Below are 20,188 nucleotides of genomic sequence, written 5' to 3'. Positions count from 1 at the left end.
ATCACTCTACGTCACCATGTCACACATTTGCATAGCTGACACCTAGCGGCTAGTTTGGCACAGTAAAATTTGATTTAGCACTGCTGCTCTGCTGTTGGTAGGGGTGCTGAGTCAGGCATGTGTGAGCTGACCAATCGGAGGAGGGGGGCCTTAAAGAGACAGGTGCTAAAACAGTTCTGAGTATCAAGTTGACGTCCAAGTGTTAAAAAAAACTTTCAAAAAGAGATTTTAGCCAACATTTGGTGTTCAAATGGTCTAATTAGTAGTAAGTAAATATATGAAGGCATTAGCATTTTCATAAGAGGCGCCTGAATAGAAAGTGGTTCCTTTCTTTGGCAGTATATGAAGCACACATCCCACCCTGGATCCACCTGTAAAGCTATGACAGATAAGGTTTTTTATTAAGTAGATCCTGATGCACAAAGACACTCGATAGCCTCACAAGCTGCTACACGCAGTCACCAGAGTGAACACATGGTATTTGAGCTCCTGCCATTGTGTGGTTCGCTTACAGGAATCCTACCTTTCAAAATAGTGACTTCACCCTGGATTGGGTGTCGCAGACAAAACAAACAGATTATTACCTGAAAATCAAAACAGTCACACCAGCACAAACATGTGTAACCTGGCAGGCAGGGACAGCCTGACAAGCACGGCGCGCATAAACAAACGTTAAACCAACTTATCTGCTGCTATGTATGATGTCAACACTGGTTTCCAGGTGGTGTGCGAGGATATTTTTCCGCTCGTCTGTTTGGTGACAGCGTTGCAGCACAACCGATAAAAGCAGTGATTTGCTCTGGTAATTTGCAGGAAATAAGACTATCAATTATGCGAGTGTGGGTTGCCGAGTTCAACGTGACTGCCGGATGAACCTGAGTGGGAAGAGGAAGCATCCGGGAGCCAGAACGAGAATCAAACACTTAAAGAGTTCATCCTCTGTTCACCTGTTGGCCTTTTGTTGCCGTGATCACTCTTGTTTCCTTGGATTCACATCACAGGTGACATCCCTTGTGTGACATCCAAAAGCTCAAGGCGTCTCATTCAGGGAAGATAATAAATCACAGTCAGGGATTTTGTTGGGTGAATCCACTCTCTTGGCACTGTCACAGGAAGGACCAGACGCATTATTTGTTTTAAGAGAGAGTAACACAATAACAATGGTTTCTATGTGGGCTGGTGAGTTGGCAGATACATCTGAGGAGCGTGCCTGAGCACAGTGCTTTGATGTCAAGAGATCTAGAGGCACGTGAATGAGGACGGAGAGCATCTTTTCACACGGAGTTGAGTACATATTGCACTTCGTCGTGGAAAAAAGATGATAATGTCAATCCCATTATGAAAGGATAGCTCTGGCTGCCTGAGCTACACCTGCAGGCACCACGCCTTTCAAAATACAAAGGAATCATGCGCCACCTGCTTGTCTCAGGTGAAATAGTCCCGAGGTGTCTGCCAGCTCACATTACACAGGTGAGACACTAATAGAGCTTACACGTAATGGTGTTGTCGGTGAGAATCACCTCTTATTTAGCTAAATACCATTTCAGTGTCTTGTGTTGAAACCTTTATTATAACCACAGTTTTTTATTGCAGACAATCACGCACGCACTGTGAAGATTTCTCCCGATGCGCCAAATCTTTTCAAACCATCTAACTCCGCCCTCTTGGGTTGGTCCTGAGGTGAGCCGGCTATAAATTCCTGCTCACACACATCTGTAGGTGAGACGGGCTTCAGTTCTCGGACAGGTATGACAGCGAGAAATTGCGTCATTGGATTCAAGTGAGGCGCAGAAGGTCCGGACTTTACGCACAATCAAAGAGGAGACTTCGGCAGAGAGGATGAAGCTGGAGGTGCTTTGTGGAAGCCACTTTGACATGAAGCACTTGGAGATGTCCAGTGATGCAGAGGGGAGCGTGCGCTCTCCTCTTTCCGCTGAGGAGGAGCTGGGGTCGGATGGGGACTGCGTGGCGCACAGCCCTCCACCTGTCACTCCATGCGCCGGCGCCAAACCCAAGCCGTACACACGGAGACCCAAACCCCCTTTCTCCTACATCGCTCTCATCGCCATGGCCATCCGGGACTCCCCCTCTGGACGCCTGACTCTGGCGGAGATAAACGACTATCTGATGCAGAAGTTCGCGTTCTTCAGAGGCAGCTACACCGGCTGGAGAAACTCGGTCCGGCACAACTTGTCTCTGAATGACTGTTTTCTCAAAGTGCTCCGGGATCCGTCCAGACCTTGGGGAAAGGACAACTATTGGATGCTCAATCCTCAGAGCGAGTACACCTTCGCTGATGGAGTGTTCCGGCGCAGGAGAAAGCGGATTGACAGAAAGTTCAGCAGGGAGCCAGAGCGCGCGGAGGAGCCGCAGGCTGCGCCCTCCACCAGGACTGATCCATGTGTCAAGTTTACGAGCTCATTCGCTATAGACAGCATCCTCAGCACGCCGTTCAAGAGGGACTCACATGAGGAGCACCCGGCAGCCCACCCCGCCTGCACCTGGCTGCGCTACACTGAACTCATGATGCCTCATTCACACACACCTGCGTCATTCTCATACATAACGCCACCGTGCATTATGGACTCCCGTGCTGCTGCATACGACGCTGGGCTGCTCTCGCACACAGTCAGGCGGTATCACACATGAACTCGGACTCTTTCTTTTCTTTTCTTTTTTTTTTTTGAATTGATGGCTAAAGATCATCAATGCGCACTGATGATGGACGTTATTCTGGTGGCGAGGCGTTACACTCTGTTTTTTTTTTTTTTTTTTTTTTTTGTACCTCTTCCTTTTAAAAGCATCATCAGATTTGATATTTGATACAGAGTTGTTTGTTGTAAATGTTACTGGACTGACCAACGTGTTGAAAATATAAAATATGCACTTTGACTGTTGACTCTGACTTGGTTTTTTGTGCTTCTTTTGTTATTTTTGCAAAATGTGCTCTGACGCGAAATAAAAACTAACTAGTGACTGTTTGTGTTTCCTGTGATTGTTAAATATTGTATCTTGTAACACCTGTTTGACACATTTTCACCTGTTGGGTGCCAGTGTCTTAGTCTTAATCGGGGCGTGCGTTCATGTGACTCCACCTTGCACTATTCTTGGAGAGCTCTGCTGGGGATTGGTTGTAAAAGAAGAAAATGTCCTGGTTTATACACAAGCCTCTTTGTATATCTAAAATATCAATGCTAGGTAGCCTTTTCGTCCATATTTCGAAAAAGATGAGAAAAAGGTGAGATACGTTTCCTTCCTACAGACACGGAGGCGCTTCTAGAATAAAATATCCTGCCCCAGTAAAGTAAACTGGAGTAAATACCACAAATAAACAAATAAAAATGATTCCAATCTATTATTAATTTCCTTTTTCTCTCTCTTTTTGTTGTATTAAATGATGCACAAATAAATCGCCTCATAAGTATTTACTTCCCAGTCTTCATTAAAACTCGCTGCCCGGATAAGGGCATCCAGTATTTATGTTTTCTGTCTGGCGCTGCAAATAGCTGTCGCCTCAGTCACCACACATGCGCAGGAAGGGGCTTCACACAAATGGTGCATCCTGAGCGAAGTCAACTCCGATCCACAATAGGAAGAAATGTCTTCCAAGTGGGCCCATTCTTCTGAGGCTAAGAAAGTAAATTTCCTTTAAGGCAGCTGCGCATCCTGGACGCAGCGGGGGTCGTAGGTTTGATGTCGGAGATATTCCGGGTAGATTGTGTCGCCACATTGCTGGTGTGTGTGAGAAATAATTTCACGTCCTGGTTGTGGCGACTAGCCCTGTAATGTCATGCGTAAAACTCAACAAAAGCGCACACGAAATTGGTTATTTACAGGAGTTGCGCAAAATATAGTGGAATATTTCTAATACGTGAATAGTTTTTTTTTTTTTTTTTTGGATTTTATTTAGAGTTTCTCATCAATTCTTCTCTCCGTGGATGTAATCCAGGCTTCCAGGAGGTAAACTGACACTTGCGCGCTGTGTGTGGTAACTGCACTGGCACGCTCTGATGGAAAAAGCATGCTTCCTCTCAACCCCCCGAACAGATCCCCCAAACAAATGAGCACCGCAGGGCTCCTTCTCCCTGTACACCTTCACAAAATAACACCGCATCCTCGCTGTCAGCAGGTACAAGTGTTCCAAACTTGTTCCAAACTGTGCTGCTTTATTCATCGTCGTACATAAAGTGATCAAATTCTCGTCTGACAAAACGCATTCAGAGGTGTTTTGGAAAGTGAGTCGTGGGAGGAGATTTGTCTTACTCCGCTGCGCGGCGTCCGGCTTCTAGTCTGGATCGTGGCCAGATGGGGAGGGAGTAGTTCCTGGCGATTTCTTGGAGGGATTTTTTTTGGGGGGGGGGGGGGGGGGGATCGAGGGGCAGAGAGAGATTTAAGAATTGATAGGTGGTCGGGTTGTGTTTGGCCGGCTGGATATGCGCAGGCAATGTCGAGGAGCTTTATCTCCCCTCTCTAATGGGATTATTGCCAGCGATGGACAGGGAGAGGAAGGAGGAACAGCGGCTGGCGTTTCTTGATTTTCACGGTTACAAACGCGCAGAGCACCTCAAAGGGACACTGACCTTTTAATCGTCGCATTAGGGAGCCTTTAATAGCGTTTAAACATCGGAAAAGTTAGTCGCCCCGGGAAGATATAGAGAGCCAAAACAGAGCGAGAGCAGCCATGACGACCGAGAGCGCCAAGCAACATTTGGATCCATCTAATCCTCTGCGCTCCAGCCCCGCGGCCGGCGCTGTGAACGCAGCTCTGCTGAGCGCACAGCCGGTGATGGAGAGCGCGCAGAACGCATCAACCAAATGGAAGAAGGGGAACTCCGGCTTGAGGCGCCCCGAGAAGCCTCCCTACTCATACATCGCCCTCATTGTGATGGCAATACAAAGCTCACCGAGCAAGAGGCTCACCTTGAGTGAGATCTATCAGTTCCTCCAGGCCCGCTTCCCTTTCTTCAGAGGATCCTACCAGGGATGGAAGAACTCCGTCAGACACAACCTGTCTCTGAACGAGTGCTTTATCAAGCTGCCTAAAGGTCTCGGCAGACCTGGCAAGGGCCACTACTGGACCATCGACCCGAGCAGTGAGTTCATGTTCGAGGAGGGCTCTTTTCGTCGCAGACCCCGCGGGTTCCGTAGGAAATGCCAAGCTTTGAAACCTATGTACAGGATGATGAACGGTATCGGGTTTGGCGCGTCCATGCTGCAGCAAAACTTTGACTTCCAGTCACCTCCGGGCTCACTGGCGTGTCACAACGGCTACAACATAGACTTGATGGGTAACACAGTGCCAGGGGGCTACGAGGGACTAGGAGGGGGACACCACGTCCCACACATGTCTTCAGGCACCGGGTCGTCCTACATGTCCGCCTGTCAGGTGGCCTCTAACGCGGACTACTGCCCGGACAGCAGCAGCAGCCCCCTGCAGTCCTCCCCGGCCATGGTAGGCACTTTGGACTGTCAGTCTGCGTATGCAAATGCAGCCTCGCACTGGAGTTCACCTGGCGTGTCTTCATACATCAAACAGCAGTCTCTGGCATCGAGCAGTCCCACCTCTTCTGCTCTGCACACGGGGATGTCGCCTTACTCTCTGGATCAGAGCTACATGCACCATAACGCGCGAGACTCATCGGAGATTTCAGGTAGAGCCTCGCTGTGAAAAACAAAAGCAAAAACAACATTTGTATGTGATGTGAATTATTAGATTTTCGGTTTGCACCACGAGTCGTACATTCATTGGTTTACATTAGCCTAAGCTGTGGGGATTAGTTTCCAATCACTGCTCTTTGCGTAAAATCCGAATCCAATCTTTCAGGCGCGAGTACAAACTGCAAAATATATCTATGACATGACATTTTCATGATTTCTTTTAAACAGAAAATACACCTGCGAATCCGTTTTTGACGACGATATTAATCAGCCTGAGCCTGAGTGTGCTGAAGTAATTAGGCAAAAGACAGAAACAAAATAAAAGTTCAAACTAATGTGCATGAAAGATAATTACGAATCATGCATCGTTAAATTGTGCGCAGTTTGCACAAGTACATCTGAGTGTAGAACTTTAGCTTCTTAACATTGGATTGCATTTTCACTGCAGCTTTTTTTCGAGGCCCGCGTGCTGAAAAACGTGCTCAGATGAAACGACAAAATGAAAGAAGGGATGGAAACGTCGCTGAACACAAACATACTCACTAATGGACACACGGTTGTTTTTCTTTTTAGTTCAGTTTCATGTAGGCCTCGAACTTGACCCACATCAGCAACTTTGATCAGGATTTACAGTAAAGAAAGAGTTGTCTTCTTCTTTGCTTCTTGTGTTTCTGTTCTGAGTGTTTCATCTTTTGACGCTTGGAGTAAATTCTCCTGATGGATAATTTCACATTTGACAGCTGGAGGTGTTACTAATGTTGAATAAACGAATTTTTATGATAATAAAAGCACATTATGGGTGAGCTGTGAAAAATCCGTTTGGCTCCACTGACTCACAGGCTTTATTTAGATGATTTAAGCTCATCAGGTGGGAAATCCTCCGAACAGGGGGCCGCATGTTCACACTTAATATCAGCCATTATCGATAAATGCTTAATTTGCAGTTAATCAAAATTTAGTGAAGTTATTTTAGGGTTTAAACAAATGAAAATGCTTTATAAACCACTGATGAACAATTATGTAAAGGGTTATGAACATCATCTGCAACTTTACAACGGCCATGCAAACAGTGTTTATAGATGAACTACACAGCATTTATTAACCATTTACAGCGTATTCTAAACAGCAGCTGCAATTTTTTATATGAAGTGTATTAAATGATTAATACAAAGTTTATAAAGGATTGTATTAACTGTAAATGTAAAATTTATTAATGAGTGTCCTTATAAAGTGTTCACAAATGCAATTCATCAGCGTTTGCAGCTGCAGACTTGATGGATCAGTGAAAATAAAACATAAACAAAATGAAAACAAAACAAAACAAAAACCTTTCTTGATGTTTTGAAAACATTTAGGGGCGCAAACATTTTTAAAAATAAATACATATCCAACAAGTATCACTGCATTATTGCCAAAATAAAACGATAAAACCCCAGCCTAAATGACTTTCCTCAACCGGCTCCAATAAATCTATTAGGCTATAACTGAGTGACTGTAAACTGATAATAGATCAATATGTATATACATATAACATATTATTAGTTCATTATTTTTAATTTATTTTATAAAGCTTAGATAGGCTACAACAAAAACACCAGACAGTTTTATACCAAACTGGACTCAATTATCAGATATCAACCACAACATTTCAAGATACAGGAAATGGTTTATTGACCTGTGTGTGTGTGTGTGTGTGTGTGTGTGTGTGTGTGTGTGTGTGTGTGTGTGCGCGCGTGTGTGTATGCCTGCGTGCGCGCTCCCAGTGGGTCTGTCTCGATACTCCGGCCACTCAGCTCCGGTGTGCGACCGGAAGGACTTCGTGTTGAACCTGAACGGGATCTCCTCTCTTCATCCCAGCAGCAGCGGGTCTTACTACCATCAGCTTCATCACCATCACCAGAGCGTCTACCAGGACGTGAAACCGTGCGTCATGTGACCAAACACACCAAAAGACACTACCCCACCGCCTTAAACTTTTTCTTTCTGCTAAATTCAAATCCAACCCTCAGGTGGATTTTTTATTTTTTTTTCAACAGAATCTTGTGACTTTTGGTGTTTTGAAGGACAGACTTCAACGAGCACACGCGGATGAGCAATAGCAACATTTAACTAAACGTACACATACCTGAATTAATCTGTATTCATGCACTTCAGTTTTATTTTTCCTTAAATTGTTGAAATTGTTGCAGATTTTCTGCAGTAAGCCGATAAAGAGATTTTTATTTTTAAGGTGTTTTATGCGTTTAGGGAACAAATGTTTCTCATGAAAATGTTGTGTTTTTTTTAATATAAATGTCAGCACTGCACCTCTCCTCTCGTCCTTCCTTTTGCTTTTAATTCTTCACCATCATCATCATCATCTTATTGTTATTACTTGGCCATATCACAGACGATCACACACGGTCTTATTAATTATGAAGTGTATTTCACAGTGCAGTTTGTCTGTAAGTATTTAATTTCACGAACCCGCTTGGTTGGAATCATCACCTCTTTGATTTGAGACCAAAAGAAAAAACATTTGATGTAAAAAAAGAAATAAAAAATCTCTCCTTTAAAAAAAAAAAAAGACAAAAAAAAATAAAAATAAAAGATGAGCCGGTGTCGTTGCTCTGCGCGCTACCAGGGAAATTGAATTAAAATTATTTCTGCTGTGCTTTCTTTAACAGACATCTTGTCTTATTTTCAAGCCGATGCTCTGAACGTATGTACTTTAACAACATTTTTTTTCTATTTTTTTTTTAACATTAGTAATGCGTTTTGCTGAAATTCCAAGGCTTTTAGAAGAGAGCTGTCCTGTGTGGCTGCTCATGTGCGCAGGATAATCCAAATTTAATTTGTAACGTGTGATATAGAGCCTAATATATCATTGTAATGTCGTGTATTGGCTGTTATCAAATTAATCACTCAATTGAAGGAAAGGAGACAAAGGGCGCGTCAACTTGCTCAGTCCTGTTGGTTTGCGCGTGACTGCACCGCCCCCTTGTGGTTATTGGAGATAAAAGAAAAAAAGAGCTTCAAATTATATTTTTGAGTTATGGAAAACTAATTATTCAGAGTCACCTGAGACAGTGCAGACAAAGCTGATATTTGCACAAGTTATCAACTGATATATTAGTTCGAGTGAAATGCAGCCGTCCCTCTGATTTGGCCCCGTACAGTGAGTTTACCTCCTGACACACAACGACTAAACACTCCATGAATCCAGTCCTGACTTCTCACAAACTCTGGAATATTGATCAAAAGAGTTCTAAATAATAAGTCCATTAAACACATTTTAATGTTCAGCAAATCACATTTTGAGGTGTCAGTTTTGAGGCGTTTGAAGCATTAATATGATCATTTAATAAGTCCAACAGACAAATGAGTCAAGTGGAGATTTCTGCAGTAATGTGATGATGATGATTCATTTTGTTATACCTTCGTGCACTAATACCAGGCCCGTAGCACTAAACGAATAAACCATCTTGACGTTTGACAAAAGTAGCCATCTTGTAAGTATTAAAATTAAACAACCATTCCATTATTCTGTAATCATCCCTTAACCCCCAAAAATGTCTGCATGTTGAACAGATGTTTCAGTCAGAGCAGGAGTTCTTAACTCGTCATAATGAGGACAAAACAGAAGAAAATGTGATTCATTCTCATCTTCTCCTAATTCACACAACCTGTTGTCCTCCTGGATAGTTTTGTAAATCTGCCAAATTCAAGGGCCGGAGGAGGGAGTCCTGTTCTCGGCCCTGCAACCAAACGCCTCTGACTCCTTCATAAGTTTGCTGTAACATTTAGTTCACTGAATGCTTGATTTGAATATATGTCCGTAACTTTGGCTTTAACAAGATATCATCGAGCCATGGCTCTTCAAATCTAGCCTCTAATTATGCTCATGTTGGAAAATAAATTGTCACAGTACATATGTTGTAACTCAGCGTCCCCACAGATAAGCTCCTCTTCTCGTTGACACAGTTCTCTGACACATAAAGAAAACGATTCTACAATCTTATACTTCAACATTTACGGCTACTTGAACTAAGAATCCAGCCCAAATCACCCTGAACAGCCAAAGATGGAGCAAACTCATGAACACCTTAGACACAACTTGCTGCCATTATAGAGGCACATGTTTGTATTATATTGGTACTATATATAGGATGTAAAAAAATGATGTCAGTGCTTACAGTGGAGACTGCAGGACACTGCTACACATATTAGAAAGATAAAACCTTTAGAGTGAGTCAGCCTGCCTGGTTGTTACTTTAAAAATGCTTTAATGTCTCTGCTTTCCATGGTGCTGAATGACTACATCTTATGATCCATGGTTTATATATAAAGATATATATTAAAAAAATATATCACAAATTAGTCAGTCAAACTGAATAGAACCACAGAGAAGCTGTAGTTTGCAGGCTTAAAACTGTCACACAGACTGTACAGACAGCCTTCAGAGCTTTTAGTTGGCTGCCTTTTCCTGTACTGGGAGGTAAGTTCAAATAAGTTCAACTGGAAACAATCACTGTCATTACTTTAATTACATTTCTTCTTTTGCAGCTGATGAGCCATTACCCTCAAGCCCCTGACACATGTTGAGATACAAACCATTACACCGCCTCTTCAGCCATTTAGTAATTATTTTGGCAGAAATGGCTGCTGTGCCTTGCGCACGTACAAATTTGACCTTTAGTGATGAACTTGCCTCATACACATTTTTGCTGTTTTGCAACAAACTTCATTTATGTAGAAAAACAAAAAGCAAAAGAATAATCTACTCAAAATGTTTTGTGTTTCTTTCTTATATGTTTTAGGTTCTTAGTGTATTTGTCTGTTATGACCAAAACTGCCACAACTAATGAGTTTTTACTCTTTGTACCTACTTTGTCCTGCAGGAATACAACCTTTAGTTTGCATGTTTTTGATAGAAATTCTTCTTAGAGATTATTTCTAATGCTGATGGACAGACACAGCCTTATGGAACTGATGATCCGGCTGAAAGAGGAATCTTTCTAATAGGGAAAAGGAAAACAACACTTTAAACACTCCGCACTGGCTGTTTGAAATTGCATCACTCAGATGAAAGTAATCTAATAAGACAGAGGCGCACAGTCTAGTTAATGTCATCGGCATTATTGTCGGAACTGGATGTGTGTAGTTTTTCTCTGTGTGAGAGATGATGCAGCTCAAAAATCCCGATGTCTGCTGAAATAATGAAGATAGATGAGTTCTGTGTTTAGCCCCAGACTGAAACCTTTTCTTTTTTATTCTGAAAAAACAAAAACAAAAAATTCAACCAAGAAATAAATAATGTGATGCAGGAGGGAGTGTTTCTAACTGCCAGACGGCTGCCACATGTTTAGTACCAAAAAATGAGTGTATTCAATACTGTAGTATCCCATCAAGTTCACTGTAAATACTCATTTCTAGATCTCAACATGTGTCTTCATAGCATTTAATTAACATGGGAATGGAAAAAAAACAACTTTAAATACTCAAATAACTGATGTTGCCAACCAACAACTCCCACCATCCATCAGTGTGTTGTGCAACAGATAACATCATCATCGTCATCATCATCATCATCATCATCATCATCATCATCATCATCATCATCATCATTGCTGTCTTGGTGCCCTTTGTGACTAAGTGGAGGAAGCAGAGGATGATGGTGAAAGCTTGCGGTACCATACATCGCCTGTTTGGCACAATTTACCAGTTTCATCTAAGATTTCCCTGAAAAGAGCGACAAAACCCTCCAATGAATAAGTCCAGGCTCCTTAAAGGTATGGTTTACAAGACCGCAGGTGTTCAGGAAGCTTGTTCCAAATGTTGGTAAACTATAAACAGCCTAAAAAGTCTGAAAACAGAAATGCATATGTTGTGTATCTCTATAAAACTGGGAAAGCTCTCCAACTCACTGACATCATGAACGGCAGGTTACAGAGTCCAGTGAATGCGACACTTTATCCAGTGGTGAAAAGTAATCAAGTACCTTTACCCAAATACTGTACTTTAGTGCTCCCTAAGTAAGAGGGAGCACTAAAGTACAGTATTTGGAGAGAAAATTCAAACTCAGAAATGTAATATTGACATTTTTAATGAGGTAATAATACAAACTCAGAAATATTGATTTGCTCCATGACTGAATAAACAAACTGTTCTCAGAGGGAAACTGTTTGCCACATATAAACAAAGTCGAAACACATTATATAATTGTGTTTATTCAGTCATAAAAATGAAGAGAGTTTGTTTAATTTGTTTGTTTGGGCATAACATGTCTTTCTCTTCTGATTAAACTACAACTACTAGAGAACTCTGTGGAAAACTGTCGCCTAAGTTTTTACACCAGGTGAAACTAAAACAGGTCTGGTTGTGCAGACTTAGATGCATAAACAAATGTAGTATTTATTTTACATTAGAAGGCCTCACTCAACGTCATTAGTTCACAGTTATCATTTCTTTTCAGGAGTCCAAGTTGTACGAAATAACCATCTTTATACATGAAATAAGTATCCTAACTATCCTTTAATTTACATACCCCAACAATCAACCTCCCATTAAAGTCTTGTGAAGAGTTAATACAGAACTTCAACTTGCTGATAGTCGCTTCGTCTCAGCATTTGAGCACAAATAAAACAGGGTTTTTTTCCCCCAAATTTTCTCCCAGTTATTAAAATGTGATTGGGTCAAGACCGAATTCAATGATATTACAATCATACATGTTTTTTTTTAAACTGTGGGAAAAAAAAAAGTCTCTGTAAAGTTTTTACTCTTGTTTAACAATGCATGCTGGGAAGTCTGCTATTCCCCCTCCCTTCCCTTGTATGAAATTAACAAACTAAGTAATATGTGCTTAACATTTTATCTGATTAGTGCAAACAGCTAATTTGATTGTGCGATGGCAGGGAGGTGTCACAAATTATGAAAGAAATTAATAAATGAGCGCTCAAAAGTTTAATTAGTATTTAAGTTTTATTATTTTACTTTTTACTCCAGTAATTTGATAGCTTTAGTTACTAGTTATGTTGCAGATGCAGATTTATTAAAAAAACATCAACAAATGAATAATAATTTTTTGAAATAGGTTAAGATGATCCACAAGCTACAGCAGTATTTAAATGAATTATCTCCACATAAACCAGCTGCAACATTAAAGTGACACATAAAGACATCAATAATTATGAACAAATATTATATACATTATATACATTATATGCATATACATACATATATGTATATATTATATATTATATATATAATTAATATATCATGTTGATTATCCTGAAATGTGCCATTCTGCATGATGAGCGTTTCATCTGTTGGTACTTTAAAGTGTATTTTAAAGTCTTTTGTACTTTTACTCAAGTAAAATGGTTCTATTACTTGTAACAGAGTATTTTTTTAGTGTTGTACTTTCATCTAAGTAAATGATCTGAGCATGTCTCTCACCTCTGATGTCATCATTATCTATATCAAATATAGGGTATTGAAGTTAAGTGAAAAGCGAGGTGTTTTAAACTATTACTGATACTGTTATGACAAATGTGTTACACTGATGTATCCTGAATTAAAAGCCAAATATTTACTGGGAATCCAAAATCTCATCAATGCCTCTTCAGTGGTAATGAAACCGAAACACATTAATTATATTCTTGACCTCACTCCAAAGTTTCCCTCTTGAAATGAAACCTTGGCTGTAAACACAGCAGAGTTTCAGGCTGACAGTGTGTTCGGTCTACGTCTGCAGAGTGTCAAGGATCTGTCCGTCCTCTGACCTCGTGCTAAGTAGCACATCTATCATTCAAGGTCATGGTTTTCCCTTATCTGATAACTGTGGCCTCCCTCCCTGTAATTAATGACCTCTGGTGCTGCCAGGCTGACTGGAGAGCAGGGAGGGAGGAGGGTGCGCTTCTTATTCCAGACTGTAGTACTGACACCGGCCGTGAGGTGGCAGTAGAGTGTCATTAATGTTCTGCAACATCTTTGCCTGCTGAAGGCCTCTGTAGACACACACACACACACACACACACACACACTTACTGTATTTTAGTATGATCTATGTCCACATAATTAAAAGGATTAAGAAGAACAGGCCCCAAATTTACAGGAGTCTTTTCATGATATTCACCCAATATTCAGACCAGGAAAGGAAGGATTGAATTGAGTGAGATTTGAGCTTTTGAAAATGAAAGAAGAAGAAGATGATGATGAAGAAGAAGACATACTTTATTAATCCCTGTTTTTGGGACAGAAAATGATCCTTCATTCAGGTAAAAAAAAAAAGAGATCTTATTGTTATTATGTTGATAATCAGTCTCGAACAGATGTTCTCATGCTGCAGCTCTTTGTTGGTGGTTTCTTGGATGTTCAGGACCAATTCAGATAACAATCTAGTGAAAAATGTGCAATTACAATACATAGAAACGCAAAAACGATGAGATGGAGGAAAAACTTAAAGTCAGTTTGAATTGATTTATAAACGTCCAGAAATCACAACGAAAAACTAGAGTTACAGTACTTTGGTCCAGTTAATTTCACACACAGTTTACAGTCTCACACACATTTTCTCAAGAAAATCCATGAACTGTGAGGAGGCGAGTCGCTCTGGCTCGGTGACATAAACCTCACCTTCAGCTTAGCGACTGCATCTCCTCATATCAGTTATCTTGTATTTCTCCATGTGTCTCCAGAAGTGAAGGAGACAGGGTGAACCTTAAAGCAGTGACTAGAGGAGGTAACTCAAAGAAAATCGTTGTAGGTGAAATGGAGAAAACACTAGAGGGAGCCAAAATCACAGTTATCATGAATCTATCTATCTATCTATCTATCTATCTATCTATCTATCTATCTATCTATCTATCTAATGTTAAAATATCAACATGTCAATATCTTTACTTTACAATATCTTGACACTTCTGGTTCAGTAAATTGCTCTCTGCGTTGCTTTATTTCTAAATAATGTCTTTAATATTTTTTTTTGTGTTCCCTTTGTTTGATTATTCATTATGGTCTCGCGCTTTTTGTTATACTCGGTTTTGTTATATACATTTAAAAAAAAAAACTGTTTTGCAATGTGTAAAGATGAAGTGGTGGAAATGTATAACAATGAAAACCGACATAAAACGACTTCATATTGTTGGAACAAAATCACCATAAAACCACACTGATTCCAACAATAACGCATTTCAATTACATCGACATTTCTAACAGCCGTCAGATGTTTATTTTGACGTCCATTCATCTATTTTATTTTCTACTGTGCTCCCAGTGTTAGATAACGACGGGCGGAGGAGGCCTGGGTGGGCAGGCCGGTGCACTAAGTAAAAAAGCCCGTCATGAATTGAGTAAACAGCCCGGGGCGCTGGAAAAAGTTCATGCCCGGGTCCATGTAAGGAGAAACCGGCGGGGCACCGGGGCCACTGCACGGACATTTAATTAAGACGACCTGCGGAGGATTACGTCCATATTGCGACTGTAACTTTGCCTCGCAATGGCCATTTTTAACGATTTCATGCACTGTCGCCTTTTTGACAGCGAGGCGATGGAGAGAGAGAGAGAGAGAGAGAGAGAGAGAGAGAGAGAGAGGCCTTTTCAGGGGTCGGATTGTTTTTAACTTCTATCTTTGGTCGAGATCTTCTTTTCTTTCTTTTTTTTTTTTTTATGTGTCAGGCCCTTCCAAAATATGTTTCACGGCCATGAGAACTTCCCCAACAGTCTGCCGTGAACTCCTGGGACAATTAGAGATAGATGGAGGTAGAGGCCCGGAATGGTTTTGTTTATTCGGTTATATTCCCCCCCCCCAAGAAAAAAGAAAAAAAAAAGAGGGGCCTCTAACATCACATCACATCAAATCACATCACAACAGGTATTTAAATGTGACTGAGGTGTCACGGTCATCCCGTTTGGTCCCCCCCCCCCCCTTTTTTTTTCTCTTTTCTTGAATAAACTCTCACACCTCTGGGCCCAAACTGTCTTTTAATTCCCGCTGTAATGAGATCTCACTCCAGCCTCCCACTGCCAACTTTGATGTGCTGCTTGGTGTCGAAAGCCTTTTGACCAAGAAAAGATGCGCTTTTTTAAAAAGACGTGAACGACGCCATTTGGTTTATTAACGCTCGACTCATTTGTAATTTAAAGGGGAAAAAAAAGGAATTATGTTGTCTTGATATTAGGAGCTGCGGATAATTAAATCCACTGCAGGTCGTGCGTAAAATGTGTGTGTCTTTTTTTAAGGGATAAATTTAAAGCTGTGAGATCCACATGGATGTGTAGATGTTTAACTTTGACATTTTAGGGAAAACTCTTCTTTTTTTCTGTGTATTTCAGACGCCCCACAGCTCTGATGCTCTTTTTTGTGTGTGTGCCGGCGATTGTGTACATGCGAGCTGCTCCGTCACGTCTGAAGTTTTGGCTGCAGTGGGCTGGGAGTTACCGACACCTCCTCTAGCCTTTTCTTTTTTTTTTATATTCTAAAAGCCCCGAGTGTGGCCGGGAGCTTTTTTCTGCTCCCCTCCGCGCGGCCCGACTCCCCATTGGACGACTTGGTGCACTCGGTGGGAGGAGCCCCACTGGCAGCAAAAAGGAGGAAAGAATTTAACTGCGCAAAAGTCCTGTGTGGTTACGGATGTCCAAAGTTCAGAACTTTTTCAATGTGCGTTTCATAGAGACACAGAGATGGGGACGGCTTAAAACACTGCTGTGAGATCCAGCACACCGCACTGTTGCTCAGACTTTTCTCTCCTTTTCTTTTCTTTCTTTCTTTTTCTTTTTTTTTTTGTTTAAATATATTACAGCTTGTGCCTTAAGAGGAGGGAGAAGTGGAGCTGCGTCTTTTGGAGCTTTTTAAAAATTTTGTAACCGGATCAAAGTGAAGACATGCAGGCTCGCTACTCCGTCTCCAGTCCCAACTCTCTGGGCGTCGTGCCGTACATCAGCAGCGACCCGAGCTACTACCGGGCCGCTGCCGGTGGGGGATACACCGGGATGCCGGCGCCTATGAACATGTACTCTCACGCGGCTCACGACCAGTACCCCGCCAGCATGGCCCGGGCGTATGGACCGTACACCCCTCAACCCCAGCCCAAGGATATGGTCAAACCCCCCTACAGCTACATCGCGCTCATCACCATGGCTATCCAAAACTCGCCTGACAAGAAGGTGACCCTGAATGGGATTTACCAGTTTATCATGGAGAGGTTTCCCTTTTACCGAGACAACAAGCAGGGCTGGCAGAACAGCATCAGGCACAATCTGTCCCTCAACGAGTGTTTTGTCAAGGTGCCCCGCGACGATAAGAAGCCCGGCAAAGGCAGCTACTGGACCCTGGACCCGGACTCTTATAACATGTTCGAAAACGGGAGCTTCCTGCGGAGGAGGCGGCGGTTCAAGAAGAAGGACGTGCTGAAGGAGAAAGAAGAGCGGCTGCAAAAGGACGTGCCGCCGAGGCAGCAGGGCCGGGACCAGGAGCAGCCGGTGCAGGGCTCCAAGCCCGTGAGGATCCAGGATATAAAGACTGAGAACGGGTCCGTCACGCCACCGCAGGCCGACTCGCCCTCTCTGAGCGCCGTGCCCAAAATCGAGAGCCCGGACAGCAGCAGCATGTCCAGCGGGAGCCCCCACAGCATCCCCTCCAACAGGTCCATAGGCATGGACAGCTCCGAGCACCACCAGCACCAGCACGGCCAGGCCTCGACGCAGGGCTTCAGCGTGGACAACATCATGACCTCCCTCCGGGGGTCTCCACAAGGGGCCACCGAGCTCACCTCCGGCCTCAGCGCCTCCGCCAGGACAGGTATAACACCGTCTTTGTCCCTTAACTATTCTCCGAGCCAGACGTCCGTCTATAGCTCGCCCTGTAACCAAAACTCCACTACCTCCAACGCAACCTATCATTGTAACATGCAAGCCATGAGCTTGTACGCTGGGGACAGGTCGAGCCACTTGGCGCCGAGCACCACCGTGGACGAAACGTTGCCAGATTACTCAGTCACGACCACCTCATCCTCCCTGACCCACGGGAACCTAAACTCTGGGCAGGAGGGCCACCATCCCCACCAAGGGAGGCTGACCTCATGGTACCTCAACCAGGCCGGAGACCTGGGCCACCTGGGCGCGACGTACCCAGCGCAGCAGCAGAACTTCCACTCAGTCCGAGAGATGTTTGAATCCCAGAGAATTGGCTTGAATAACTCGCCGGTGAATGGGAATAACAGCTGTCAGATGTCATTCCCACCGAGCCAGTCCATCTATCGCACTTCGGGAGCTTTCGTATATGACTGCAGCAAGTTCTGACCGTAAAAAAAGAGAGAAAATAAGAGAACAAAACAAACAGGCTCGATATTTTCCTCACCGTGTCTGAACTCTTATCAGTAAAAAAAAGAAAAAGAAACAACCCAACGTGCTCCCCGCCCAGCACCACATGGACTAATGTGAGACAGAACACACAAATCAGAAAAGACTTGATCTTGGTTTTTTCTAAAGAAAACAGTGTTACTGCAAAATAACACGTAAGTCTCTCTTTTTCGCTTCTGTGGCTTTTTATGTGATATGTTAAAAGATATGTCAGTTTTCATGGACGTGTAAATTGCATATAGTAATTTATTTCTAAAGAAAAAGAAAACTAAAAAAAAAAAACATCAATGTAGCCGGATTGTATGGACCAAACACCAAAAAAGAGAAGTGTTTCTAAAAATTGAATTGCCTTAATTGTCCAAAAAATTAATTGTTCCATTATAAAAAAAAAAAAGAAGTAAGAAACAGGAACGTGTATATCGCCTCACTATTTCAGAGATTCTTCCTTTTTTTTGTTGAAAAGTATTTTGAAGGATTTTGTTTGTTTGTTTAATAAATGTGTCATTTTATGTGAGTTTAAAGTTGCGCCTCGTTTCTTACAAACTTGAGCAGTGGTTTATTTTTCTTTTTTTACACGGCCTCGTTTTTTTTTTTTCTAAATCTGATTTAAATCTGATTTATTTCATTCATCACAGCGTGTTTAAAATAAATGAAGGACTGTTTTGACTGCGGAGATTTAAGGTCTTTAAGTATTTCTCCTAACATATATTCCTATGAAATGAAGCCCTAGAAGAATATATTTAACCTCAAGGAAATCAAAATTAAAAAAATGATGAGGCGAAAAAAAAGCAAAGTTGCGTTCAAAGACAAAAAACAACAATAAAAACGCCTGTTAGTGTTTAATTCCCATCTTTTTTTTTTTAAACATGTCACCCCCTGTTCATATACTTATTAATCACATCAGAGATGCTGAAGGCTGTTAACAGAGATGATCAGAGGTTGATGCTGACCTGAGGCCTGTAAGATGGGAAACACAGCCCTGCACACGAGCCCCAACTTTGTTTTGGATTGCGTTGTGTGTTTACTGGCGCATACCAGCGCTTACTTAATATCATACCACACATGCCAAAGATAGTCCCGTTGTCACTTCAGTCCTGATGTCTGAATTTCTCACCAGTCTGACGTGAAACCGAGAGAAGAAGAAGAAGAAGAAGCAGCTATGGGTCCGCCACGCTTTTTAATTTTTTAATTTTATTTATTACACCAGAACGCATCTCTCTTTTTTTTTTCCTTTTTCTTTTCAGTGTGTGGATATTTAACAGCAGGAACGAGCTGGTATTAAATTGGTTTTATGTACTCCAAATGTCAGATTGATGTTTTATTGTAATCCTGGTTGGCAGATTTTCTCAGAAAGCGCTTGAAAAGGGGTTGTTTTCCCTCACTGACGTTAATGAATGGGAATCAGTCTCTTTTAATCACGCTCAGTGGAAACTCGTAAATTATTCCCTAACAGGCATTTATTCCCATTTTTTCCCCCTTTTACACATAAACATGAAATCATCGTGATTCAAACACAACGCACATACGCTGTCCTCTCACCTCCCGCCGACAACGAGGGTTTTTATTTATTTATTTGTATTTTATGAAAAATCAATTTCCTAATTTTATTTATTGATTTGAATTGGGGGATTTCTCAAATATTTATCAAACGTGGAGAGATATTTATTTTAAATGTCTCTGGTATTTACAGCATTTCGAAAAAAATTAAATAGTTTTTTGCTCGGATAAACTTGTGCGTGACGAGTGCGTAAAAAAATGCGCAAGGCTACAGTTAGCAAAGGCAACGCCAATAATAACAATAATAATAATAATAATAATAATAATAATAATAATAATAATATAATAACAACACAAATAATAACAACACAAATAATAACAATAACAATGTGAGGACAAAGATAATTCTAGCTTTATTAACATACTGACCTAAATAAAGACAATCTAATTTAATGAAATAGAATAACAAGTACACGTATTATCTGTTCCTGGATCGGATTCCAAACAATATTAATACCCGTTGATATACATAAAACACATCTGTAAATTGCGTAATTCAAATTCCAAAGTGAGCTGCTTGATTTTCTTGCGAAATTCTTTTACTAAGTGACTTTTTTGAGAACATTTCAGAGACTTTCCAGCCAAATGTTCCTCTCTTAGCAGGACCAGAGGGGGGCTGTGACACACGCCGACA

The 20,188-nt window shown here is 41.7% G+C and overlaps 3 protein-coding genes across 3 annotated transcripts; all 3 read left to right on the top strand.

The window, feature by feature from the left end:
• Nucleotides 1–1,733: 1,733 nt before the first annotated feature.
• On the top strand, nucleotides 1,734–2,976 carry foxq1a (forkhead box Q1a). The gene has a single exon (XM_030402016.1). It carries the CDS (start codon nucleotides 1,840–1,842, stop codon nucleotides 2,647–2,649), a length of 810 nt encoding a protein of 269 aa, XP_030257876.1. The 5' UTR covers nucleotides 1,734–1,839; the 3' UTR covers nucleotides 2,650–2,976.
• A 1,406-nt stretch (nucleotides 2,977–4,382) lies between these two features.
• Nucleotides 4,383–7,964, top strand: foxf2a (forkhead box F2a). The gene is made up of 2 exons (XM_030401935.1): nucleotides 4,383–5,651; nucleotides 7,422–7,964. Exons 1-2 carry the CDS (start codon nucleotides 4,682–4,684, stop codon nucleotides 7,592–7,594), a joined length of 1,143 nt encoding a protein of 380 aa, XP_030257795.1. The 5' UTR covers nucleotides 4,383–4,681; the 3' UTR covers nucleotides 7,595–7,964.
• An 8,273-nt stretch (nucleotides 7,965–16,237) lies between these two features.
• foxc1a (forkhead box C1a) lies at nucleotides 16,238–18,518 on the top strand. The gene has a single exon (XM_030401609.1). It carries the CDS (start codon nucleotides 16,522–16,524, stop codon nucleotides 17,935–17,937), a length of 1,416 nt encoding a protein of 471 aa, XP_030257469.1. The 5' UTR covers nucleotides 16,238–16,521; the 3' UTR covers nucleotides 17,938–18,518.
• The last annotated feature ends 1,670 nt before the right edge of the window (nucleotides 18,519–20,188 follow it).

Source organism: Sparus aurata, chromosome 21, assembly GCF_900880675.1.
Source record: "Sparus aurata chromosome 21, fSpaAur1.1, whole genome shotgun sequence".
In the NCBI taxonomy this organism is placed as follows: domain Eukaryota; kingdom Metazoa; phylum Chordata; class Actinopteri; order Spariformes; family Sparidae; genus Sparus; species Sparus aurata.
This window is presented reverse-complemented; position numbering and strand designations above follow the sequence as displayed.